Raw genomic sequence first — 25,801 nt, 5'->3', positions numbered from 1 at the left:
TTAATGATACAAACTGATGGGAGGCAGTAATAAAATCAGTGTGATTTCCCATCCAAAAGCTTAACGTAATTACTTGGGATAATCCCTGTTTCCCCGTTTGACTTCTTGGCTTTCCACCATCTACCCTCGATATCACCAACCCTGAGAATTTCGCCCTGTTCGAAGGATATTTCATACGCGTCAGTTTGGTCCGCTTGATAGGTATATAAAGCCTCTGCAGTGTATGGGAAACTGTTTAATTCTTCACCAATGTCACTGTATAGGCCTAATGTGTCTCCCATGGTAGTATCTGTGTTGGCATTGGTGGTATCTGTGATGAAAGTGCCAGTGGCCTGTGTATTCAGTGTAGCAGTATTTTGCGCATTAACATCAAGGTTTGGTTTCGAAGAGGAATGATCTGTATTTTCAAATCCGTTCAGCACTGTAGACGACACATACTTTGTAGACGATTGAAGTTCTGGCGCATACATGTTGCCACTGTGGCCCTCACCTTCGTCATCGTGGTGGACATCAGGCAGAGATGCTGAACGCAAGTCTTCCTGGTATTGGTATGGGTAAGAAGGTTTGACCGGCAGTCTCTGCGATCTGGCAATAGCCATGGATGTCTCTAGCACCGAAGGACGAATTCCGCGTAGTGAGAACGAATCGATCCATCTATTGGTTGGAGATGCATTATCTCCACCAAAATAAATCACCCACACCAAATTGATCATGGATAACAAGATAAATCCTGCTGCTGCTGCACCACTCTTGGACCCTTCATAGTACACAATACTGTTAGTACTATTCGAAGTATATACGAATGCGATACCAACAGCACAAGTAATGAACATTCTATAGTAGTCAACTAAATCCAAACAGTACACGATAAAAAGCGTAATCATTAGTAGTATCTCGTAAACTATAGTCCACCAAGAAAATCTTGGGAATGGAGACGTAGATGCTGCAACAGCAATGGATCCCGCCAATGCAATGATCCATGAGATCAATGCAATACTAAGTGTGCCTATGGCAAAAGGATCGCCCAAAAATGACGAGATGTTAAATTGATGAGATACATGCGGATTCTCCCTTACAGCACGGGCTTGACTTGCTTTAATCAACGCCATCTCTCTGTTTGCAGATATTCCCTTGCCTCGCTGGACTATTGGAACACTTGTGACAACACAACAACTAAAATTGAAATAAACTTGCTTCAAGTTCAAGTATGTTCGTATTGATTACTTTTTATATTTATGTATATACGGTATACATTTATCATTTTTTTTGGTGTCTGTCTACAATGAGAGATGAGTTATTTTTTGATCATGTGACAGGCAGCAACCAAAGGCTCGCTAGGAATACGCGGGCCGCTTATTTAGAGTGTCAATCGGGAGTACAATTGGTAGCAGTATCAATGGTTAGTCTCTAGTACCCTGTTTATCCTGTACCCTCAATGTGTCGCATGTAGAAATATGGTAGCACTTAGTGAAGTTATCATGACGATGAATCCCCAAATAGCAAGTAACAATGAGATAATTCTCAAGATTCGTTCTTTTGCTGGTGGTACAACGGATTTGGCGTACTCCGATGCGATTAACTTGTAGCCAAATATTCCAGGTAAGATGAAGGATATAGAAGTGGATCCGGTTGCTCCTACTATTGACAAAACGTTTGCTAGCGACGTAACACTCATAGCGAGGATGTACGAAAATAATAGGATTCCAGACGTGATAAAGATGAATCTAGGGCCTTCTAACGTTACTACTGGAGGCTGATTAGCGCTGTTTTCTTCAATTAATTCGTCTTCGCATTCGTAGGTTAACTGTTCGCTAGATTCGAGTTCAGAGTCCCGTAATAGACTGTTTTGTTCTGCACTTGTGGTTGTCATTGGGGGATGGGTGTTCCCCTTGGAGAAGTAATGTAAGATATGATTGACAGATGCTCTAGCTGGATGACATTGTAGCGGGAAGGCAAGGATCACTAACAATGCTATAGCTATTCTACCGATGGTGCTGGAAATGGAGTTTGGGTATAAGGTGATAATGTTACCAGTAATATGATCACCGAAGGTGCAATAACCTAGCGCTCCAATGGAAATGTACAAAGACATTGCTAGCGTAATGGCAATCCTAATCAATTTCGTTATACTGTCTAAAGATTTGTCTGATTGTTCATTGATGATGGAAAACATGTTGTGATGGCAAGTATACGCGAAAACGAAAATTGGAAAACTGCTTAGCATGGATGAATCCACATCACTGGGTTTCCAGATGCTAACATGGCCTCTTAAATGGTCGATTTCGCTATTTGGAACGGCAAAATGGAAGACAACTAATACGCATAAGTACCCAACTGCTGTAATTGCAATGGAAGAAGTGTACCTTAAAGAGTCTAACTTCTTAATGAAACACAACGGTGTCACGATGATCAACGTAACTGCAGTGATGTGAAACTGGCGTGATAAGAGCCACCCATGGGTTGTAAACGTGGACATTATCTGTGGTAACAAATCTCCAACGACCACCAAATATGAAACTCCGACCCCAAAACATTTAACAGCAATTGCAGCATCGAAAACGACGCTCAATTCAGGACGAGTTAATCTGCAAAGAGTGAAAAACGAGGCATGTCCAGGAGGAACGTATTTCGACACGTATGATTGTAAATATAACCCCGTAGAGGAACACAAGCCGCAGAATATAATCATTGACAAACCCAAAATCAATCCAAAGGGTTTAAAAGCATAAGGCATTGCAAGGATACCAGCCCCGCATGCCGTATGAAGAAGTGTGATGACCCCAGATTGTACACTGGATGACATCCTGTACTACGTTATAGTTAATTTTAAGGTGCTATCTCGTCAGTAGGAGAAACTACCTGTACTTCCTTATTTTGTGTTGCATAAAGATATATGGTCCTAAGAATCAAGCAAGAATCATTGATTTTTCAAATATTATGGCATGCAGACGATAGAAAGAAGGACGCAAGATAATGTACAAAAGATAAGAAATACAGTTTAAGCTTCACCGCAGTAACCCAGTCACTGATGTTATTTGGAAAAAATGTCTGTTGTTTGAAATATTTTTGTTTTCTGTCTTTTGTTAAACTATATACATGTTGGAGAGAGATGATTTCGTTTCGACATGATTTATGTATCTACATAAGAAGCCATATAAAGCCATTTAGTAACCCTTCCTCTTGGCGTCCTTGACCACCTCTATTAAGTTCTTGAAACTCTTCATGAACTCCTTTCTGTGCTTTTGAGACTTTCTCAATTCTCTTGCCTTACCAGGCTTCAAATAGAACCTTTGAGCCCTCTTGTCCTTTTGAATGGAGTTCGATCTTACGATGGACCCTAGCCTTTGGAAAGCAGCCATGGTGTTACCGCTAAAGACATCAATAGTTCTTCCAGCTTGGATTCCTGTTAGCTTGGAACTCAAAGTATCTTCTCTTGGCGACTGCATCATTGCCGAAAAGGACATGTCTTTCCTAGATCCGTTTGACGATTCCTTTGCACTTTTAGATAGCGGAGTCAACCTTGTATAATCTATGATTTCTTGTCTCCTAATAGTGCATTGTGTAAATTGTCTGGACAATAAAGTAGATGTCCTGCTGGCACCCAATTGGAACCCTCTTGCAGTTAGCATGGTTTGATTTGCTTTCCTATCCTTTCAAAATGTTAAGTCCCGTAGCCCGATAAGATCGCGTTAGACCTCACCTAAATTTTAAAATATCCACCACAAGCAGTTAGTTCTAGTAAACTTTCCCGTTATAAGTGTCGGTTCAAAGAGTGCAGAGAATGGCTTCTTTTGAAGTTTGGAATCCTGCTCAGATGTTGGTTTTTCTTATCTTATTTCATTTCGTCAAATTTCATGTTGAAAAATTTAAAGCTTTGGAAGATTGAAATTCTTGAGAGAATATAAAGGTAACAAAGCAATGGTACGTATACTCTGGTCATAAAGAGATGAGGTGACCGATGTTATACAGACAAGTTCTGCAAAGACCCATATTGCAGAAATCAATTCTAGTTGTTTAAAAAATGGTGGCTGATACAGATGTCAAAGAGATTGTTGTAGATGCACTTCCTGAGGTTTCTGAACCTGCAGCTGTTGATGACAGTGAAGTGACAGAGGATGCTACCGTGCAGGATAAGAAGAAAAAGAAGAAGAAGAAGAAGAAGAAGGGTAATAATATGAAGAACATTGCTTTAATATACCCTGATGAGAAATACCCTGAGGGACAGTGGATGGAATACCATCAAGATTTCAATCTGAAAAGAGTTACCGATGAAGAGAGGAGATACTTGGAAAGAAGTGAAGAGTACGAACAAAGGTGTAATGATATGCGTAAAGGTGCTGAGATTCACCGTCGTGTAAGGGAAAGTGTTAGAAATAAGATCAAGCCGGGTATGACATTGACTGAGATTGCTAATTTGGTGGAAGACGGGACTAGAAAGTTTACTGGCACTGATGCCAATGGGGATCACGTTGATAGACCAAAGAGCCAAGGTATTGCGTTCCCAACTGGTCTATCGCTCAACCACTGTGCTGCTCATTTCACTCCTAATGCTGGTGACAAGACCGTGTTGAAGTTCGAGGATGTAATGAAAGTTGATTTCGGTGTCCATGTTAATGGTTATATCATCGATTCTGCGTTTACTATTGCATTCGATCCACAATACGATAATTTGTTGGCTGCTGTGAAGGATGCAACCAATACTGGTATTAAAGAGGCAGGTATCGACGTTAGGTTGACTGATATCGGTGAAGCTATTCAAGAAGTGATGGAATCGTACGAAGTGGAAATTAACGGTGAGACACACCAAGTGAAACCATGCAGGAATTTGTGCGGCCACAACATTAATCCTTATTCGATTCATGGGGGTAAATCTGTGCCAATTGTCAAGAACGGTGACAACACAAAGATGGAAGAAAACGAACATTTCGCTATCGAAACTTTCGGGAGTACCGGTCGTGGGTATGTTATACAAGAGGGAGAATGCTCTCATTATGCTAAGAAACCCGGTTCACATCCAACACCATCCCTATCGAGTGCCAAGAATCTATTAAAGGTTATTGATGAAAATTTTGGAACTATACCGTTCTGTCGTCGTTACTTGGATAGATTGGGCGAAGACAAGCACGTATACGCTTTGAACACATTGGTGAGGCAAGGTATTGTAGAAGACTACCCACCATTGAACGATATTAAGGGCTCATATACGGCTCAATTCGAACACACCCTTATCCTACATCCTCACAAGAAGGAAATTGTCTCTCGTGGTGACGACTATTGAAAGATACCATAAGACTTGTCGTAGTCAATACATAACAAACGCTACAACATATGCATATCTAGGTAAATTCAGTTTCGTTTAAATAGAATATAAAGTATAAAAGAACTGAAATCAAACCGTGCACTGTTGGTACCTCAAAAGATGCTTAATGCTCTTAGTGAGAGGGAAGTCTGTGTCGACTGCTCGCTGCATGATAATTACGTAACGAGGTTCAGTGCCCATTTCATTTGTTGTGGTTACCCTCACACATAAATACCCGAATTTGACATTTTGCAAACAAAGAAAAGTTGAACTAAGCGATTACAATTAAGAACAGAGAGACTTAGTTTTTGGCAGGATTTACAGTGATCGGTTCCTAGGTTAATTGTTCGAAGATTATCAGGTACGGTTATCTAATTCGTTTATCTTTCTATTTGGGATTTGTTATTTCGTTAGATTCGGGAAGTCTATTAGTTTTCCAGCTCTAACACAAGTGTGTATAAACTGTTTCTCACTATTATAAGTTTACAATGGTTGAAATTACTCCAAGTGTATTGGAATACAAACGTATGTGTCGCTTTGAGCAGTGGTTTAAAGGGATTAAAAACCACTTTACTATATGATCAGTTACAAAATATGGTGTTTAGCATTTGAAAGTGTACTTCGTGTGGTCAAATGTGTGGCCATATTGGCTCACTTTTCTTGCATGAGAGACAAATAATGGGATGAATACTTAGAAGGATTACAGGGATTCTGATAGATGTTCCATATCCTCAACCACATGGAATTATTCTCCGATGCTTAGATACTCAATATTATGTTTCTGTTATTATGCATTCGATATACTAACAAGCTTCCAAATCATTATTTCAATGTTTAATGGGATCATTTTTGCGATTCCATTATTCAATGTGATTTACCTCTCTGTTTTCGTAATAGCACCTTTCACTAGCCAAGCAGCTGAGCATATTACCATCAAGAATGACTCAGAACAAACAATTGCCTTTAAGGTGAAGACCACAGCTCCTAAGGTATACTGTGTAAGACCTAATGCCGCTTTGGTGCCAGCCGGTGAAAGCGTTGATGTTCAAGTGATTCTTTTAGGATTGAAGGAAGAACCTACACCAGATTTCAAATGTAAAGATAAATTCTTGGTTATAGCTTTGCCAGCTCCTTACGATTTAGGTGAACTGAGTGTGGCCGAAGCTTGGCCTCAATTGGAAGCAGAGTTCAAGAACAAGGGCCTGTCAAAGAAGATTAAGGTAAATTATCAACTAGATGCTGAACCAAGAGTCGTGGAAAATCTAGAAACTGATAACGTGCAAACTGAGACTGTCATTCCTTCAGCCAAGGAAACTATTGCTAGTGGTTCGAAAGCTACAGAAGAGTCCGCTAGTGAACCGGTACAAAAGAAATCTGTCCCGGTTGCATCTGCCAATACTGACCTGGATACTGAAAAGCCAAAAGTTGTGGAAAGTGAACCAAAGCTCGATGAAAAGGTCAAATCTGATACCAGCGCTAACACTGAAATTATTGCAGAACCCGCTAGTACGTCGAATATTGCACCGGCCGTGGTCATTTGGATCGTTATAGGTTTCTTACTTTGGTATTGGTTATCTTAGGATACATTCTGATTAAGTGAGGGAACTATCAACCATCGTATAATATATGACAACATATTTCTCGACTTTGATAGAAATGTTGTTATGAATTATATTCGTATTTCTTTTCTTATCTACGTCTGTTTCTTTTGTTTTAATTACCCCCGTACTTTTTAACCTGTTTGTTCTTTTCTTTGCAGGATTTCTTCATGCGGCTAAAATCATTCTTCATTATTGTTATTGTATTATCATTACAGCCATTAGTACTATGTTTTCCCCTAGCCAAGACATTGACAAGATATTTGAGTTAGTATTGAAATTGTTCATCTTGTGACACAGCTGTTCTTTTCATCGTTGTTTCGTTGAAACAACTCATTGAAAACAAAGGGAGACGAAAGATATTGAACTAATTCTCCTTCAAATTGATCCCAATATACTCAGCAACCGTCATTGATACTTTTCTTTCTGGCTCTTTTTACATCCTTTTTTTTTCTTCTGTTTATAGAGGCTCTTTTGGCAACTGTCCTATATTCAATTTGTCGCATGCCATCAAATGATTTCTCAATTGCAATGAGCTGGACAAGGTACTATTTGGCACAATACCACCGACCCTTGTCTTTAACTAGCTACAGGTACAACGATATCCACTGAATACATGAAGTATATATATTTGTAATTCCAATCACATCGATACGATGTCAGCACTCAACTCTGCGTGGAAAGTCCAACTATTAGTGAGTAAAAATGCACGCTTGATGCCGTCGTCAAACATATAAAAATGTGAAATGACAGTGAAACTAGTTGAGTAAGCTGAGTAAATGAACGAAAGGATGTTTATGTATTCAATTCAATTCAATTCAATATGAGAGAAATTATGTTAAGAAGTGATTTGATAGTTTATATTGACAATTTAAAAACCTAGATATTAAAACATTTAAGCTTCCAAAGCCAATCTAGCCTTAGCGTTGGTAACCTTGATACCGTTCTTCTTAGCTTCAGCCAAGATAGCAATTCTGTTCTTGGAAGAAACGTTGTGAGCGATTTCAGCGGCGAAGGTCTTGGTGTGCATCAACAATGGGGTCAAACCCTTGACGTTGGAGACAAGAACAACCTTACGGCCATCTGGACCCATGAACTTGGTCTTCTTGTTGGAACCGTAACCGATGGTTGGTTCAGAAATGTTACCTCTGAATCTTCTTCTAACAACAGAGTCAATACCCTTTTGCTTTCTCCAGTTTTCAGAGACTCTGTGGTAACGGTCAGAGTGATGACGCTTGAACTTCTTGGTATGTTTCTTAACAATCTTTGGGTGTAGAGAAGCAGCCATCTGTTTAAAAATTAAAGTAATATCGAAATATTGTTATCTTGTTAGTATTAATGTTTTTTGCCTGATAGAGCGGATGTTGTGCTATTCCACTATGCCTCTATAGCAAACGGTATATCGACCTAATGAGCTTTTTCTTCTGAGATGAACTGGTGAAAGTGAACAAATTGTGGCAAGTATAAGGATGAGTTGAGTTTGTCTAATATTAATAAAACATGGAAATCTTAAAAATTCTAGATTAAGAATCCAGGCAAATTTTTCGTTATAGATCCCCACTGTAATAACCTGTTTCAATATTACAACAATTGTCATTCATTGCCAGTCATTAGTTTTATATCGTATGATTTTTAGTACTCTTACAAATCACAAACCACACATTGCTCATCATATCATACCAAATAATTTCATTTCTACCCCACGGTAATAGATGGATGAATATAAGACACTGAATCAACATGTTATAAACTCATTGATATAGATATCCCACGTTTATCTAGTTAAACTCATTGGTTTTTTGCTTCTCATTGTATCTCACTCAAATATCGTCTACATCTGGCCGTTCGAAACGCATATCAATTCTCATTTCTATTCCGCACGTATTGTACCACTATGTACATACCTTGAACTATTCTTTCCTTGCTGAGTCTTTCTATCTGATACCTATACCAATACCATTAACAGTACTTTCATATATAACGTATAAACTCAACTTTTCAACATTATACTATTTCGTTAAACCAAAAAGTTCCAGACACACAAACTACAGAGAACGTAATACAAACTGGTTGCTGCTAGGCCCGCTTTCCCTCTACCATATTTCTCCGCCTGGCAAACTGATTCCTTCCTCTGTCCACAGGTAGAGAGACTGTCCGAGCTGGGGAGAAGGAAGCCAAACCCTCTCTGCCTAGCCCATTGCCAAGCTGAGCGAACGGGAAAGGGGTGTGCCAGCCTACCGACAGGTATTGGATCTGCCTCCCGTGTACCCTTCTCAGTCCATTGCCTGGGTCCCGCTGCAGCAGTGAGTGGATCACGGAAAAATCAAAGAAAAAAATCCTCCCGCCCAAAGGATACATGTTCCTAATCAGGAATCATCCAAAAGTCCAGAGTGATATTGTCATTTCCACCCATACACCTTCTAATATATCCGATGTCTGGGTTTTTGCCTTCTCCTATTTTTTATTCCTTGAACAGACAGTCCTAATCTAGGATAGTAAAAAGAAAGAAACTGAAAAAAAGAAGTTTTTCCGGATTATCAGCTTCTCCTCTTCTTCCTACTGCCAGTGTCGTTCCTTTTGGTGTTAGATGTTGGAATCCGGAAACTTTTACATGCCATACATGCATTTTCGACAGATGGAAATCGATGTAGAATTTAAACGTTGAGATTGTACATTGAGTATAAAGTTGGCTTTGGAAATACACAGTTGTTGGCTTGTTGGGATCTGTGTATCTGTAGTTAGAGGGTACGTGTCAACTGTTGTATAAGAATTATTTAAACCGCAGAAGTCTGAGATTCAAGTTGATATATATCTGTTGTTTTATTTGTTCTGGGTTTAACTTGATTATAGAATAAGTCCTAATAGATAGTGAGAGTTTCAAATTAGCAACTTTCCAAATACAAACAAGGCAACAAAACAAGGTTAAACAATACACAGTGAACTTAGACAAAATGGCTACGAGTCACGAAGATGGTAGTGCCACGCACCCGAACTATTATTATTATGTGGATCCGTCACTTCCTGTTTACGAATCACAACAACCGAATCCGGTAGACGATTTAATAACGATTTATGGTTTAGAAGAGGTGGCTAGGCAGGTGGCTAGGACGAATGCAGATGGTACGAAAGCGGTTAAACTAAGGAAATCTTACAAGAACCAGATACAAGATCTTTCAGGAAGGTTTATAACAATTCCTTCAAGGGAAAACGGAAAAGGTGGAGAGATATCAGACGTAATCTTTCAAAATAATCCGGATATGATGAATCAAGCCAAACTAGTGGAAGGGATGAGTGAAGAAGAGTATAGAGACGCGATGATGAAAAGAGATACAGGATTATTTGAGCCGCCACAAATGGATTGGGATATGTGCTCTACAGTGATAGGGCAGTTGATGAAGAGCCATCCGTCAGAGTTTAAAAATTCTGGTTTCGATGTGGATGATCTTGCATTCGATCTAAACGGTACAGGTACCAAAACGAAGAAAAGAAAGTATAAGTCGAACGGATCGTCGATGGCTTCTCCTAACACTGAGTTACAACCAGATGATATGAAAAGAAGAAGGCTTGAATAGAGAAGCTGGCGGTTGGTTGGCTTTTACTTTTCTTTCTTTCTTTCTCCATGATTTCTGATAGATCATTAATTTTTCATTTCGATTTCCACTGATACCGCTAGTGTTGCTAGTATTTCGGTTCAGCAGGACTTTCATTTACTCCTTTCTTCACCTCTTTCTTCTCGAACTGTACACGAGATATACCTCCGACATGACAAGATTTGTTTATGGCCCATGACTACGCGTTAATATCTTACTTCGAATCGACCTTAATCTTCTTGTCTTTCAAGAACATATCATTCTTTAAATCAACTTTCTAAATGCTACTTAATCAATAATTGTCATGATCACTGGATTGCATAATCCTTATTTCGCTACTCAAGCTACTAAATAATCATTAAATAATACGTAAAGCACAATAGACACTTGGTATTCCTTGGAAAATGTAGGTGTGTTGAAAAATCTCAAACTCTGACTACACACTGGGTGTTTGGAATGATCCTATATTTATTATTATCCAAATAATGGCGGTATTCATATTATGGTACAACGAAGAGATGTGTGACTGAAAAGGGTATCCTATTAAGGACAAGCTTTCATCTATTTGTTTATTTGTTTCTATTACAATAAAGCCATAAAGTTTTGTTCAGATTTTTTTTCATAGAAGGGAACTTATGGGGAACTTATGGCACTGATACTATTAACGTTAACTCCTTGATGAATGACTATACTTTATCTTACAATAAACTAACATAGGAATTAATTTCTCATGTAATCTCTTAGGTAGTTTCCTAGCTTTTGCGCTCCTTGTTCAACAGCGTTCTTCAACAGGTCAAATTCGTCATCAGCACCAGACGTGAACTCCATGAAGTTTCGTCCGCCAAGAGAACCGCTTCTGTTTGTTCTTGTTCCATTTTGTGGATTCAATGGTCTTCCAAATTCGTCGAACTGATCTTCGCTCTGGCCTTCGCCAAAGTATGAGGCTGAAGAAATAGATGTGGCATTACTGAAGTTCTGTCTGAGTTTTTCTTGAGCTTCTTTACTTGCCTCGTCATCGTAGCTTCCACGAGAAAACACCTGGTCTGAAGAGATACCCTTTTGTTCTCCGAATTTTTGGGCAATCTTACCTGTGTACTTTGGACCAGAGGCAGCCCTCCTTGATTCGTTAGTTTTGTTTTGTTCCTTTTCTGCATTATTGGAAGTCATACCAAACCCAAGTTTAGCCAACTTTGGTTTTGCCGCATCTTTGCTTCCAGTTAATCCTACATTGGAAGCATTGATTTGATCGAAAGTAATACCATCATTGTATCTGTTGGACCATTCGTCGTCCTCCGCGTCTTCGACATTGGTAGATGGCTTGGTTATTTTGCTGCTAGAGCTGAAACCAGATTTTTGTTGGAATGGCGCAGGAGTGGCATCGTATATGGAATTCGATAAATTATTGGAGTTAAGGGAAGTGGTGGCGAGACTTGAGGCCAATTCTTCCTCTTCCTTGGCTTCTTTTTCGAATTGATCAAACAAATCAGCATCCACCTTCTTGGCTGCAACCGGTTTCTTTGACTTACGAGAGGAGGAAAGGATGGAATGTTTCTTTGCTTGAGAAGAGCCTGCTGATCCTGTCAAAGTAGTTCTCTTAGTTGTAGTGGATCTAGCACCGTTGCTGGTTTTGTTGGCAGAACCACTTCCGGACAGAATAGAAGAACCATTCCTATTGCCAGTATTGGTTGGTGTTAAATTTCTAGGAGATGACGTCAAAGATATGTTACTTTGGTTTACAGGCTTTTCCCAGTTTGAGAAGAAATCATCAACGCTGTTGCTCTTTGAAGAACCAGAACTGCCCCCTGTGAATTCTTGTTCATCTTCTGCTGAAAATACAATTTCACCTGGATGTTGTTCAGCGTCTCTAGCCACTTTTTGATTCAAATGGCTCTGCCATTTCTTGGCTACCTGGCTTGTATATTTAGCCATCCGGTTGCTAGAAGAACCCAAATATTGTTTGCCGTTGTTCTTTAAGAAAAAATCCTTTGCCTTATCGTTACCACCAAGTTTGAACCTTCTCAAATTGTTGACAGTCCATTTGTCCAAATTACTTGACTTCACAAAAGTAATATGGGTACCCATATTTCTGTGCTCACCGGAACAATCGATGCAAAGAAGAACACCGAACGGAACTGAAGTCCAGGTAGGATTTTTGGCGCCACAGTCGAAGCATGCCCTGTTTTCAGACTTGGTTGTCAGTCTAGCAAACACTTTAGTCACGACTTCCTTGTCACAGTACACTTCTCCCGATTCGTCAATGCTAGCCATGGTTTAATTAAAATAAATCCTCTTGTAATGATAATGAAATGCTGAAATTCCGGAAAAAAAAACACCCTTGTGTTAAGTTAATAAGTTGATGCTAAGATACGGCAATAAAGATTCACGTTCCTGTAGCAGATTATCCTGGTAAATTCAGATCGTATCTCAAAAGCTAGATCAATCGCAAGAAAAAACTCTTAAGTATCAATTTTAGAAAACAGAGTACTTAATAACACGCTTTCTTACCACCTTAATAATAACTTGCGAAAAATACTTCTGTAAGTTCGGCGTGTCCCTCCCGCGCTCAAAGTGTGTACAGTAGTCTGTTGCACCTGTTATGATGTTACCAGCAGTGTAAAAAACTTAACTAAGACCAAAAACTACGTTCCTTAACGGTCCAAAATTTGAATAACCGTTCTGTCCTGTGTTAAAACCTTTTCTGTTTAGAAATTCGATCTTTCAATTTAAAGATGTCAAAGAAAATAGCAGATATGAATAGTCTGTATTATTATTACCCGGACCAAACAATACAATAGTGGGAATGGGATGATGAATTAACTGGTATTCATCATGTCCGAGCACCAGTACAATGCTAGCATATGGTATACTTAATATTGAATGTTGTAGTATGTGAACTAAATATAATATTATTGGCATATATAACGGAGACCTTAAGGTGGTATTAGATCAGAATATGTTAATCCATGAAACGTATTTAAACCATTTAGGTTCCACCAAAATACACGTTGCAGTAGCGTAGACGGTCGGTTTAGGGTTGTATATCCAATTGGGTACGCTCTTAGCCACTAAGGACTTTACGGATCCCAGTTTCGTAGAAGGATCAAGAGGTGGTGATTCCAACGTTCCTGTAATGATACATTTTCTTCCCTTGGTTTCAATGACCTGGGCGTTGAGCACAATGGTGGAATTAACTGGAACATCCTTCTGGAACGATATGTCTAGAGATGCAGTGACTCCACGCTTACTGGGAAGTGTAGGGAACCCGCAGAAACACAAAGCCTCGTCTAATAGCAATGAAAGTACACCTTTATGCACTGCATTCTTTTCGTTGCCTAAATTGTGGCCCAAATGATATATGACGTGGATCTTGTTCTGTGCATTATCTGTAAACACCACCGGATCAATTTCAAGCTTAGTTGGTCCGTAAAGCAACCCTTGACCTACGTGATAATCTCTATGAGGTACAGGGATCTTCTCCGATTGACGATGCATCATATAATCAGACGACTCTTTAAGTTTCTTGACCCATTCTGTGGCCCTAAGTTTATCCAATACATCGGTCCGTTGGTCCTGTAGCGGTCTATGTAACGTTTGTAGTGCTGATTCATCCAAATGCCATGGCTTAACGAAATATCCGAAGCCCAATGTGAACCCCGTTAAGGGTAAAATAACGTACCTGGAAATCTTCCCGCTCATAATTCGACCACTGAAAACAAAACTCTCAAACTTGGAAAACTTGCTTCGGGATATTCTCTCAAACACGCCAGGTATAATCAGTTACTTCTGGAGCAATGCTTGATGCTAACCATTTAAACCTTTCGGATAGTTCCTACCCTACCCTACCCTAAACCATTCCAGACTTTGATAATTATTGTTTTTAGACCTAGGTGGAGCGGAGTAGAGAGAGGTGAGGTGGACAAAAAAAACAACACGCACCAGAGTGTTTCTAACCACGTGATCTATCATTCCCAGTACACCGGGTAAATATCCATTAATTCGTCATCCCGCATTTCTTTTCCGGTTTTCCACTTTTCCTGTGGGGAAAATAATATTGTCCTCCCCCCACATGAATTGTTTGAAAAGCGGCGTGAATGAAAATTGCAATTGCCTAGCCCAAATCCATATCCAGTATCTGATCCGTATCCTCACTACATTCGAATTCGAGTTTTCCGCCAAAAATTCATCCCAACAGTACTAGAGATACCTCTAGTTCTGAACAATGTTTTCTAATTTCTTGATCATCTTTTTTTTCCATCTTTTTTTTTTTTTTTTCTCGTTTTTTCTTCGGAACATATTATTTTTTGCTACAAGTATACAAGTTACATACAAAACTGGCTGGGAGTGCTTTGAAAATAAATTGCTACTGGAAATAAACAAAAATATATGCTGCGGGGAAATTTGAGGCAAGGGTATTTTCCTTTTGGTTCCAATTATTCCAGCCATGGAAAAATGATATATATCATCGAGGACCACTGGCAAAATCTACTGCGGCTTTCTTACTGTAAGTTTACAAGTCCGCATATTTAGTTTGCTCTTTGTTCATGAAGACTCGAAACTCATCTGATCTTGAATGCTCGAACTACTATGGAATCATAGCAATAGTATCTCCGTTGCTCCAGCCTTCGACATAATCGACGGTTGCGTTTCAGCCCATTCGCGTGGGCTGGGCTATTGCAGCCTCATCTTCTCATAACCAGCCATAATTCCTCCTTAGCTCTCGAAGAAGATCGCTGGTGCGCTGGATTATTTCCCACCTGATTAGGTGTTTCTAATACGTAATTTAGTTTCATTTTCTTTTTTTTTTCCTATGCGGTTCGTGTATTTTGCCGTGATTTCCTTTTATGAAACTGGGAGTCTGCTTAAAAAACAACCTTAATATTCACTTAGGCTGACTCTATTCATTCAAGCAAAGGCAGTAGTATAGTCCGGCTCCTTTCATCTCTGGCTTTTGCTTGGATCGTCTCGCTACTGCAAGCAAATAGTGATTGAATTTTTTTTGATTCATTTTTGCGTTGGAGACTATTATTAGTCCCTGTTAGTAGCCGGTAGCGCTTAACACCACTGCAAAATGAAAACTGGATTACTTCCGTCAACGTTAGCTATGTTATTTACACGGCTTCACGGAGAACCTGAATTGAAAGACAGTATATATAAGTAGGCTCTGAAGTATATACTTTTCTCAAAGATCGTGTTGTCATGGCTGTTAATACTTTTACGTCAAATATTTTTCCATGATCTTCCTCCCATATAAAAAAGGTTCATAACAACCAAAAACCTATAATAGTTTTGAGAGGGTTTATCCTCATATAGTTTTTGCATTATAAAGTTGTTTTGTTTTTCCTGAATTTGTCTTAGAAAAACTTGTACAAAGGCCATTAACCGATTTACGTGAAGAGGTCTTGAAGCAGAATATTATTGAACAGATAGAGAAAGATTGTTAGTATCAAAATAGTCATGGATAATAAAGAGGTTAAGAGTAGTCCTTCAGTTGAGGATGTTAACTCATCTACCAAGAAGAGTGCTGATCTGTCGAATGCAGAAGTGACCAGCTTTCATGAGGCAAAGAGGAAATCTGCCGGTGGTGGTGTTTTCGTTGCGATGAACGATGACAGTTCCATTTCTAGTATTGGTGAAGATCCAGAAGGAAGGGATCCGAATAGTGTGCAAGAAGAAAATATATTGGCTGAATATTCAGAAGAGCAGGTTATGAACATGGGACGTGCTTTTGCTAAGAAGTACGAGTTGCCAAATGATGATGATATTTTCGCTCGTGGTGCTGCTTTGGCCAGAAAACCAAACGAATACGACAGGTTAAATGTTCTAAAGGAAGATGAACGTATTGCTTGTTACGATGAAATTCATCATCCTTGGAGAGTCCCTCCAAAGTTGATTGCTATTATCGCTGCCAGTGCAATGGGTGCTGCCGTGCAAGGTATGGATGAAACTGTTATCAATGGTGCTAACTTGTTCTACCCTAAAGAATTGGGTTTAGGGTCAGGATCCAAGAGGGACGATTGGTTGGAAGGTCTTGTTAACGGTGCACCTTATCTATGTTGTGCTGGTGTCTCGTGTTGGGCTACCGATTGGTTGAACAATATGTTTGGTCGTAAAAAGGTTATTTTCATCACTTGTGCTATCTCTGCTATCACCTGTTTCTTACAAGCTTTCGGTCCAGCTGGTACTCCAGGGTGGCACTATTTGTTTGCCATGAGATTTTTGTTGGGTTTTGGTATCGGTCCTAAGAGTGCTACGACTTCCGTTTACTTGGCTGAATGTTCTACCAAAAAGTTACGTGGTATCATCTGTATGAACTGGCAAACTTTCACTGCTTTCGGTATCATGTGGGGTTACGTTTTCTCTTTGATCTTTTACAGAGTTGGAAGAGCTGGTATTGCCGGTGGGTTGAATTGGAGATTAATGTTAGCCAGTGCTATGATTCCTGCTATTTTAGTTTTAGTGCAAATCCCATTCTGTCCTGAATCTCCCCGTTGGTTAATGGGTAAAGGTCGTTACAAGGAAGCTTATGAATCCACCCTCCAGATTAGAAATCACAAGATCCTAGCTTGTCGTGATCTTTTCTATCAACACGTTTTGTTGATGGAAGAAAACTCTTTGGAAATGTCTTACTGGACTAGATTAAGGGAAATCTTCACTGTTAGAAGAAACAGAAACGCCTTGATTTGTGCCTTCATTTGTGCCTTCATGCAGCAATTCTGTGCAATTAATGTTATTGCGTACTATTCCTCTGCCATTTTCTTGCAATCAGGTTTCACTGAAATTTCTTCATTGTGTGCTTCCCTAGGCTTCGGTTTAATTAACTTCTTCTTTGCTATTCCTGCCTTCTTCATGATCGACAGATTTGGAAGAAGATTCCTTCTATTAAACACGTTCCCATGGTTGGCAGTATTCCTTTTGATTACAGGGTTTTCTTTCTGGATCGATGATACAGAAAAAAGAATCGGTGTTGTTTCGATGGGTATTTACGTATTCTCTGCCATTTACTCTTTCGGTTGTGGTGTGGTTCCATTCGTTATCGCTGGTGAAGTTTTCCCCTTGTACGTCCGTGCCATTGGTGCATCTCTTTTCACCATTGTCTTGTGGGGTTTCAACTTCATTCTATCTTTAACTTGGCCAAGTATGCTACGTGCCTTCGAGCCTCAAGGTGCCTTCGGTTTCTATGCTGCTTGGAACGTCATCGGTTGGTTCTTAGTCTACTTCTTCATGCCTGAAACAAAGCAATTGACTTTGGAAGAATTGGATGAAGTGTTTGATGTACCATTAAGGGTTAGAGCCAAGTATCAACTATTGGAATTGTGGCCTAACATTCAAGAAAACCTCCTAAGAAGAAAGAATGTTAAGAGACAACCACCACTCGATAAACACCACAGAATGGCCATCAAGGCTGCCGAATGGAACGAAAAGGCTGAGGCTGAAGAATTGGAAGTTACCGAGATCTAAAATCAACTCAACACTTAATATTTTTATGTCAGTAGAAATATTTTTTGGTAGAAATTAACCTCCTTTGCATGATAAAGCTAGCTCAAACTATCATCATGTCATCGCTTTTCACACTAATTGATAACTTATCAAGTAATAATATTGCGAATTAAAGAGAATTTGAACAGAATGCCTGGTGTATTTAAATTCACTCTAATTCCCCTTTGTCTTCCTCTGTTTAATAGCTTAACTGTTGAACTTTCAATTAAGTAGATATTTATCTAGCTAGTTAGTAATGTTTTAATGTGATATTTTAAATGTAAGAAACAAATTTTAAAGTTCTAGCTAATATCTTGACATGTTGAAATAAAAGTGAAGAAGTCATGTAGACCAGGAAGTGATTGCAAACATTAATGACTATACTTACCAAAAATCGAATCAGATGCATTAGATGTGATCATGGGAAACGCTTGAGATGCTCCTAAAGTGTTCAAACCAAGGCTTTATGCAGCTGCTTCTCACGTGGAAACTTAGTCACTAATCACGATTTGATGTTTACGTTTATTTGATGTTTTGTAAACATTGAAGGATCGGGACGCAGTATTCAGATCCATTTAAAGCTGTTCAGGAAAACAGAGGCAAGTCAGGAAACGGGATAATTGTGAGCATTATTCAGCTGCTTTATCAAAGCTACCTTGGTTAGGTTTTCAGGAGTAGCAATGACTACCCAATTACCGTATGACGATGATGACAACGGTCTTTTCACGAATAAGTCCACTATGATGGCTAACTTTGAAGAATGGATCAAAATGGCCACGGACAACAAAATCAACTCAAGAAACAGTTGGAATTTCGCATTAATTGACTATTTTCATGACTTGAACGTGTTGAAAGATGAGGAGGATAATATTAATTTCCAGAAGGCTTCGGCGACGTTAGACGGTTGTGTGAAAATCTACTCTCATAGAGTCGATTCCGTCGCTACTGAAACAGGGAAGTTACTAAGTGGATTGGCAGAACGGAAAGGGAGGCAAATTAGATCCAATACAAACGGAGAGAACGATGATGGAGATGAGGAAGATGATGACAGTCTAGAGGTAGATCCTTTAACTGGTCTGCCGATTGCCCGTGATGACCCAGAGACTCTCGCGAAAAAAAAAAGGACGTACAATAGAGTGTTAGAAACGACGTTAGTTGATTTTGAAAGTATACGACTGAAAGATTTAGCACAAAACCTAAGTATAGATCCGTTGTTCAAGAAGGCACTCGCCGATTTTGATGAGGGTGGTGCGAAGAGCTTACTTATAAACACGTTACATGTTGATGAAAAACTCCGAGTTGTTTTTGACGCAACAACGACTGAACCTGAACAAGAACAACCGCAACCATTGGCCTCTACTGAAAGTCAAGTTCAGGAAGAAAATAATGAAGTCAGCGAATCAGCAAAAGAGACCTCGGAGGTATTTGGCTTGGATTCAGAAAAGGGTTCAGCAAATGAGGAAAATGTAGAATCAACCCCAGATACATCAGTCACATTGCTAGAGGATGATATATTAGATCTCGGTGTCAAATTCTTAGATTTTAATACTATTGAAACCTCAATATTGTGTCCATCGATGGATCAGCTCCAAAGTGCAGTAGCGGATATTGGAAAAGCAAAGTCATTTGTTGAAGGAGTGAATGGCCAATCTGATAAATTCTTGACAGAAAAAGATCTAGAGACCCTTCCTGAACTCGATGCGGAGGCAGAGTTCAACTACGAAATGCCACCAGAGGATGGTGAGGATGTTGCTGTTGATGCAGGTTCTATGGACTACGTTGAGCCAGCGGATAACATTCACGAACCAGAAGAACAGCTGGCCCTATCAAATCAACAGAATATGTCACAAATAGATGACAAATCGTATGGCGATGCGAGCGTACTCGATCAAGAGTTACTATCTTACTTTGACGCAGCGATAGGTCAGAATTGGAGGGGTAGAGAACACTGGAAGGTACGAAACATCAAGGATAAACTTAGCAAGGAGTCTGTGGCCAAACCACAGCAGCCAACTGAAGCCGATGGGAATCATGAACCAGCAGTTGAAAAGAAGGTACCCAAAAAACAGTTTGAGATTGATTTCTTGGATCTGAATGATAACATTGAAGAAGAAATATTTGCAAATAAAAAGGGGTTCATTGATCTATCAGTGAAACAAAGAACAAATGATTCACATTTCTTACTACCGGACGACTATAAATTCACAACGGATAAAATCACAAGGCTCTTCATTAAGCCCGAGCAGAAGATGAGTTTCTTTTCACACAGGAGGATCAGTAAAGCCAGGTTACCTGGGTCCCTGAAATTTGATGATACCGAAATCAAAGAAGTGAGTAATATTCCGGAGATTGCAGACGAACGCTTTTGGGCTGAAAACTATCAACTGCATGAAAGGGAAGAAGAGCACAAGCAAGATGACACACAGATAGAAAGATCAACCAATCCATCGTTTGAAGAGGATAACGGCATTGACTTCAACCAAGCCTTCGAAGATGAAGATTTGGATATGGATACAAAAGAAGATTTCGTAAACACGCAAGGATTAGTTGCAAATAATAAAATGACCTACTCCAGAACCTCCAAAAAGGTAGATGTGAGAAAATTGAAGAATAATGTGTGGAAGTCAATATGGCAACGTTTACATGTACTGAAGACAGACGAACAAAATGGGGAAACTACTCGGAATGAGGAAACTACTCAGAATGATATCGAATCAGAAGCACATCTGACCGAAGAGAAGCAGGGAAAGCAGGATATATCAGCAGAAATATCAACAAAAGCAGAGGGCTATGACTTGAAATTCACCGATATCGCTCACGATATCGTGAACATGTACACTTCAAGTGCCAAAAAGGATCTCTCAACCAGTTTCTGCTTTATCTGCCTTCTTCACCTCGCTAATGAGTATGGATTTACGATTAACGACACTACAAACTACCAAGACTTGGACATTCGGTTCCCTGAAAAGATTGCAGACGCAATTATTGGCAAGGAGTAGCCGAACTATAGCCGACGTAATTATTTTGTTTGTATATAGAAGAGTATTGATCACGTGATGTTCGTCTAAAAAGACCTCGTTCCTTTTTATTTTTCTGGCACTTTCGAATCGGATTTCAGCTGTTACGTAGAGTTTCTCCCTAATGAAATGCAACGCCACCCGGACGAGCGTTCATCAGCTTCCAAGAATTTGTTGATAATGTTGAAATTTGAGTAAATTGAGCATTTGTCAAATTTAAAGGTTTTTATTTTCTTTAGAATGAGGATATATATGGCTATGATTATTCGGGTCATTTAGAAGGCAACGAAAGAGGCAAAAGGCTTTTAAGAATAGTGAACAAAGGAAGCAACGAAAAAGTTGTATATACCAGCTCAGGTACTTTGAAAAAATCACTTTTACGGTGTACTTATTAAGTGTTAAAGGCTAGATGACGCTTCCGGTGTTGATTGGTGTTTCTGGTTTGTGCGCCAAGAACGCTTCTCGAGTGTTGATTCGTCAAGCCCCTGTCTTGACAGGGCCAATTTTAAGGACTTTGCATAGAAAGCATTTTCTTACAGGCAGCGTGCTACAAAACAGATTATATTCGGACAAGAACCAAACAGGCAAGGATCATAATGGTGTTACAGGTTCTCAGCATTCGGAGGACTCGAAGAACACTGTAAATGGGGCAACAAGTGGTGCAGAAAATGTTCAGCAGCCCAAGCAACTAAACGGGATTAATTCGAGTGATATTGATCCGGCAAATGGACCTGTATCACACGCTGTTTTGGCTACTAAGGAACAGCAAGCTAATAAAGATTTGTCTAACCCAAGTGCGCAAGCGGAGTTCTATAAACTTCTCTTGAAATCGAACTATCCGCAATACGTTGTTTCGAGATTTGAAACTCCTGGTATTACTTCATCGCCTGAATGTATGGCTTTGTATATGGAAGCTTTACAAAGGATCGGTAGGCACGCTGATGCTGAGTCTGTGAGGCAGACTTTGTTGACGACTGCTCCAGCTGGAAGTATTCCTCCTGCCGTGGCTTCATCTGGTGCTTCTTCCGCTGCATCGGCTAACGGTGCTGCTGCCCAAGTTACTGGAGGTGTTTCATCTGGTTATTCTGGCATCTATAATCCGTACATGGGATCCAAAAAGGAACCTCTACATGTTGTTGTCACTGAATCCACATTCTCTATTGTTTCCAGATGGTTAAAATGGTTGATCGTATTTGGTGCAGTTACATACGGTTTGACTGAAGGTTTCAAATACATTACAGAACATTCAACCCTCTTCAAGACAAATGAAGTCGCCGATAAATCTGTGGATGTTGCAAAGACTAATGTAAGATTTGATGACGTGCGGGGTTGTGACGAAGCTAGAGCTGAATTGGAGGAAATTGTCGATTTCTTAAAAGATCCTACCAAATACGAATCCTTGGGTGGTAAGTTACCTAAAGGTGTTCTATTGACCGGACCTCCAGGTACTGGTAAGACTTTATTGGCAAGAGCCACCGCCGGTGAAGCTGGTGTTGACTTTTTCTTCATGTCAGGGTCAGAGTTTGACGAAGTTTATGTAGGTGTTGGTGCCAAGCGTATCAGAGAGTTGTTTGCACAGGCCCGCGCTCGTGCCCCTGCTATTATCTTTATCGATGAATTGGATGCTATTGGAGGTAAGCGTAATCCCAAAGATCAAGCTTACGCAAAACAAACTTTGAATCAATTGTTGGTTGAATTGGATGGGTTTTCCCAAACAAGCGGTATAATTATCATCGGTGCCACTAACTTCCCAGAATCATTGGATAAGGCTTTGACAAGACCAGGTAGATTCGATAAGGTCGTCAATGTTGACTTACCTGATGTTCGCGGGCGTGCTGACATTTTGAGACATCATATGAAGAAGGTTACTGTTGCTCCTGATGTGGACCCAACTATCATTGCAAGAGGAACCCCAGGTCTTTCTGGTGCTGAGTTGATGAATTTAGTTAACCAAGCCGCCGTATACGCTTGTCAGAAAAATGCTATTGCTGTCGATATGCAGCACTTTGAATGGGCAAAGGATAAAATCTTGATGGGTGCTGAAAGGAAAACTATGGTTCTCACTGAAGCTACTAAAAGAGCCACCGCTTATCATGAAGCCGGGCATGCATTGATGGCACTGTACACTGCCGGGGCAACGCCATTATACAAAGCAACTATCTTGCCAAGAGGCAGGGCATTAGGTATCACTTTCCAACTTCCTGAAATGGATAAGGTGGACATCACTAAGAAAGAATGTCTAGCTAGGTTAGATGTGTGCATGGGTGGTAAGATTGCAGAAGAACTGATTTATGGTAAGGAAAATACTACCAGTGGTTGTGGTTCGGATTTACAAAATGCTACCAACACTGCTAGAGCAATGGTTACTCAGTACGGTATGAGTGAACAAGTCGGACCAGTAAATTTGGCTGATAAGTGGGACTCATGGTCTGGAAAAATTCGTGACGTTGCTGATAACGAAGTACTTGAACTTTTGAAAGCTTCAGAAGATAGGACGAGAGCCTTATTAGCAGAAAGGGAAAAGGAATTGCATAGATTAGCTCAAGGATTAATGGAATACGAAACATTAGATAGTACCGAAATTCAGAAGGTATGCAAAGGAGAACCTATCAATAAAATGAAAATGGCCACTACTACGGTGGTTGAAGGACCAGACAGCGATGATCGTAAGGAAATCGGCGGTGATAAATCAAAAATTCCGGTACTGATTAAAGCATGATCAGACGCAGAACTAAAACGTCATTGGATACGGACTCCTAGCATTACACCATTGATTGAACATTTCACCGACCATCTTTCTGTATCTGCATTTGACCTGTTTGAAGAACCCCACTACAATGGTTATGTTGCAACTTGTACAGAATACCCAAATTGAGTGGTTAATTTTAAAAGTGTTATATGAAATTACAGATCATAGCATTTTCACATAATAAAGCATAAAAGCATTGACGTGTCTTGTAAATATAACATTGGCCGGCCTTCTTGAAGAAGCGGCAGTCACTACTTTACCCCTGTCGAAAGACTATAAATGAAGATAATAGTTCTCTTCGCAAGTATATATGCATATTTGTATAACAATTATTCGTATGAATGAATGAACTTTAGGAAGTTTTCATTGAGAACTCTACTTAACTTGTATACTACTACACTTTCAACTTTTTAGAATCCGGTTCCGTTGTAAGCTCAGCGGAGCTATCACGTTGTTGCTTTTGTCTGCGCATCCTATCTACCAGCAGCATTGGATTTTGGCAGTAATGCAATTTTGCGTCAATTTTAGTTGCCTCTTCTTTGGAAAGTGTTTCAACGTTCAAAATCATCGCCTGACACTCTCGTATTAGCGCTGTTAAAGTTTGCAATTTTAAATTAGATGGTAATTTGGTATCTGATGGTGTTTCTTCCGTTTTCAAGCCTTCCGTTTCCGAGTCCTTTTGCTCCTCAGGAGGGCTCCCAAACTTCACTTCCAAGTATTTTAGCGTTAACGCTTCATCATCTATCAACAAGCATGCAAGTGTAATTTGCGGTGGGGTGTAATGATATACTACATCTGTGAGAAGAGTTTCGGTTATTCTTCTCTTGCAATTTGTGTAGATCTGGCCCATATAATTTAAATCGACTTTTCCATGTAAAATGTACTGGATATCCAAGAAAAACCCATGCAACGGCCTGTATGGATGGTGATTTAACAAAGTAAACTGTAACGATTCTAGCACATCGAACTCGTACTTAAGAATAGTTGTGGGTTGAGACTTAGTTTTTTTGGCAAAGGCTTCAATACCTATAAAATAGTTCTCTGATTTGCATGCCAAAAATATGCTGGCTAAAAGAATATGTTTCGGATGTATTTCCATAGTTGAATTTACAAGGAAAAATCTTCTAAAGAAGGATATCGCGGTAGCACATACCTCCGTTGGTAAATTTAGTGAATGGCAAAAGGATTGTACTTTTTTGGCAAAAAAATTGACAAACTTCAGTTCCTCCTCCATTGTTACTGGCACCGCCTTTTCATTTATAGCATTCAACTCTTCCTGAGATAAGTCATTGTGTTTCGAAATGATATCTTGTAGTTTTTCATTTACCTTATCTACGACTTTGGCATTCAAAGCTCGCCTTCTGCTCTCTAACTGTTCCTTTGTAAATGACCATAATCTATATTGCGATGAGTGTCTGTATAGGTCATCATCAGTAATTCTCTTAGATTCAGCTTTCTTTGTCTCTGTTGTAGGAGTGGGTTCAGGTACAGGAGTGGGTTCTACCGTAGAATTCTCCGCAGACATGTTCGGCATACGAGACTCAGTAATAGAGGAGCCTACTGCTGAGGAATAGTCACTTCCTTTTAACATTTCCCTAACCTTCTACTTGGTCTTTTATGATTGATAGAGATAATTTTGATTTTAAAATTTATACTGAGATTTTCTTAGACAAAAAATCTACAAAAAATTATTTATTTTTTAATATACTTAGAAAAGAGATTGTTTAATACTCATCCAATTCGTTAAAGTCATATGCTTTTCCAGCTTTCACATGATGGTCTTCATTCCTAATCTTTGTTGCATGATAATATAAGAATATATGTTTTCGATCTTTTTAGAGAATTCAATTCAAAAAAAAAGTGTGTTTAGGATAATTTTTTAATTTCTATAACAAATCTATCTCCAGCATCAAATTCTCCATAATGATTTAAGAATAAATTCATTCAACAGATTGACGATGGTAGATTGTTTCGAATTTTTAATTTTACTTGTTTGATAATGATTGATTTAAATTGACAAAAAAATGTGGGATAAAACCTGCTAATTAGAAAAACTCCGATCCGCTAGAAAG

General features: G+C 39.4%; 13 protein-coding genes across 13 annotated transcripts; 6 read left to right on the top strand and 7 right to left on the bottom strand.

Annotated features, from left to right (window-relative positions):
• Nucleotides 1–35: 35 nt before the first annotated feature.
• Nucleotides 36–1,109, bottom strand: SHO1 (osmosensor SHO1; the record flags this gene model as incomplete). Its single annotated transcript, XM_454262.1, has 1 exon — nt 36–1,109. The coding sequence occupies one exon, from the start codon at nt 1,107–1,109 to the stop codon at nt 36–38; it is 1,074 nt and encodes a 357-aa protein (XP_454262.1).
• A 323-nt stretch (nt 1,110–1,432) lies between these two features.
• AVT5 (amino acid transporter) lies at nt 1,433–2,803 on the bottom strand (the record flags this gene model as incomplete). The annotated part of the gene is made up of 1 exon (XM_454261.1): nt 1,433–2,803. The coding sequence occupies one exon, from the start codon at nt 2,801–2,803 to the stop codon at nt 1,433–1,435; it is 1,371 nt and encodes a 456-aa protein (XP_454261.1).
• Nucleotides 2,804–3,164: 361 nt separating this feature from the next.
• On the bottom strand, nt 3,165–3,629 carry MRP21 (mitochondrial 37S ribosomal protein bS21m; the record flags this gene model as incomplete). Its single annotated transcript, XM_454260.1, has 1 exon — nt 3,165–3,629. The coding sequence occupies one exon, from the start codon at nt 3,627–3,629 to the stop codon at nt 3,165–3,167; it is 465 nt and encodes a 154-aa protein (XP_454260.1).
• A 392-nt stretch (nt 3,630–4,021) lies between these two features.
• On the top strand, nt 4,022–5,278 carry MAP2 (methionine aminopeptidase; the record flags this gene model as incomplete). Its single annotated transcript, XM_454259.1, has 1 exon — nt 4,022–5,278. The coding sequence occupies one exon, from the start codon at nt 4,022–4,024 to the stop codon at nt 5,276–5,278; it is 1,257 nt and encodes a 418-aa protein (XP_454259.1).
• Nucleotides 5,279–6,054: 776 nt separating this feature from the next.
• Nucleotides 6,055–6,879, top strand: SCS22 (phospholipid metabolism-regulating protein SCS22; the record flags this gene model as incomplete). Its single annotated transcript, XM_454258.1, has 1 exon — nt 6,055–6,879. One exon carries the CDS (start codon nt 6,055–6,057, stop codon nt 6,877–6,879), a length of 825 nt encoding a protein of 274 aa, XP_454258.1.
• A 913-nt stretch (nt 6,880–7,792) lies between these two features.
• Nucleotides 7,793–8,185, bottom strand: RPL32 (60S ribosomal protein eL32; the record flags this gene model as incomplete). Its single annotated transcript, XM_454257.1, has 1 exon — nt 7,793–8,185. The coding sequence occupies one exon, from the start codon at nt 8,183–8,185 to the stop codon at nt 7,793–7,795; it is 393 nt and encodes a 130-aa protein (XP_454257.1).
• Nucleotides 8,186–9,848: 1,663 nt separating this feature from the next.
• ROX3 (Rox3p) lies at nt 9,849–10,469 on the top strand (the record flags this gene model as incomplete). The annotated part of the gene is made up of 1 exon (XM_454256.1): nt 9,849–10,469. The coding sequence occupies one exon, from the start codon at nt 9,849–9,851 to the stop codon at nt 10,467–10,469; it is 621 nt and encodes a 206-aa protein (XP_454256.1).
• A 738-nt stretch (nt 10,470–11,207) lies between these two features.
• GLO3 (ADP-ribosylation factor GTPase-activating protein) lies at nt 11,208–12,755 on the bottom strand (the record flags this gene model as incomplete). Its single annotated transcript, XM_454255.1, has 1 exon — nt 11,208–12,755. The coding sequence occupies one exon, from the start codon at nt 12,753–12,755 to the stop codon at nt 11,208–11,210; it is 1,548 nt and encodes a 515-aa protein (XP_454255.1).
• A 678-nt stretch (nt 12,756–13,433) lies between these two features.
• On the bottom strand, nt 13,434–14,183 carry MRX3 (Mrx3p; the record flags this gene model as incomplete). Its single annotated transcript, XM_454254.1, has 1 exon — nt 13,434–14,183. One exon carries the CDS (start codon nt 14,181–14,183, stop codon nt 13,434–13,436), a length of 750 nt encoding a protein of 249 aa, XP_454254.1.
• A 1,758-nt stretch (nt 14,184–15,941) lies between these two features.
• On the top strand, nt 15,942–17,945 carry KLLA0_E06755g (sugar porter family MFS transporter; the record flags this gene model as incomplete). The annotated part of the gene is made up of 1 exon (XM_454253.1): nt 15,942–17,945. The coding sequence occupies one exon, from the start codon at nt 15,942–15,944 to the stop codon at nt 17,943–17,945; it is 2,004 nt and encodes a 667-aa protein (XP_454253.1).
• Nucleotides 17,946–18,643: 698 nt separating this feature from the next.
• BRN1 (condensin subunit BRN1) lies at nt 18,644–20,962 on the top strand (the record flags this gene model as incomplete). The annotated part of the gene is made up of 1 exon (XM_454252.1): nt 18,644–20,962. One exon carries the CDS (start codon nt 18,644–18,646, stop codon nt 20,960–20,962), a length of 2,319 nt encoding a protein of 772 aa, XP_454252.1.
• A 427-nt stretch (nt 20,963–21,389) lies between these two features.
• YME1 (i-AAA protease YME1) lies at nt 21,390–23,699 on the top strand (the record flags this gene model as incomplete). Its single annotated transcript, XM_454250.1, has 1 exon — nt 21,390–23,699. The coding sequence occupies one exon, from the start codon at nt 21,390–21,392 to the stop codon at nt 23,697–23,699; it is 2,310 nt and encodes a 769-aa protein (XP_454250.1).
• Nucleotides 23,700–24,123: 424 nt separating this feature from the next.
• On the bottom strand, nt 24,124–25,320 carry CCL1 (TFIIH complex kinase subunit CCL1; the record flags this gene model as incomplete). The annotated part of the gene is made up of 1 exon (XM_454249.1): nt 24,124–25,320. One exon carries the CDS (start codon nt 25,318–25,320, stop codon nt 24,124–24,126), a length of 1,197 nt encoding a protein of 398 aa, XP_454249.1.
• Between the last annotated feature and the right edge of the window lie 481 nt (nt 25,321–25,801).

The sequence above is a fragment of the Kluyveromyces lactis genome (genome assembly GCF_000002515.2).
Source record: "Kluyveromyces lactis strain NRRL Y-1140 chromosome E complete sequence".
NCBI classification, from domain to species: Eukaryota; Fungi; Ascomycota; class Saccharomycetes; order Saccharomycetales; family Saccharomycetaceae; genus Kluyveromyces; species Kluyveromyces lactis.
The sequence above is the reverse complement of the archived record's forward strand: the minus strand, read 5'-3'. Positions and strand labels throughout refer to the sequence as shown.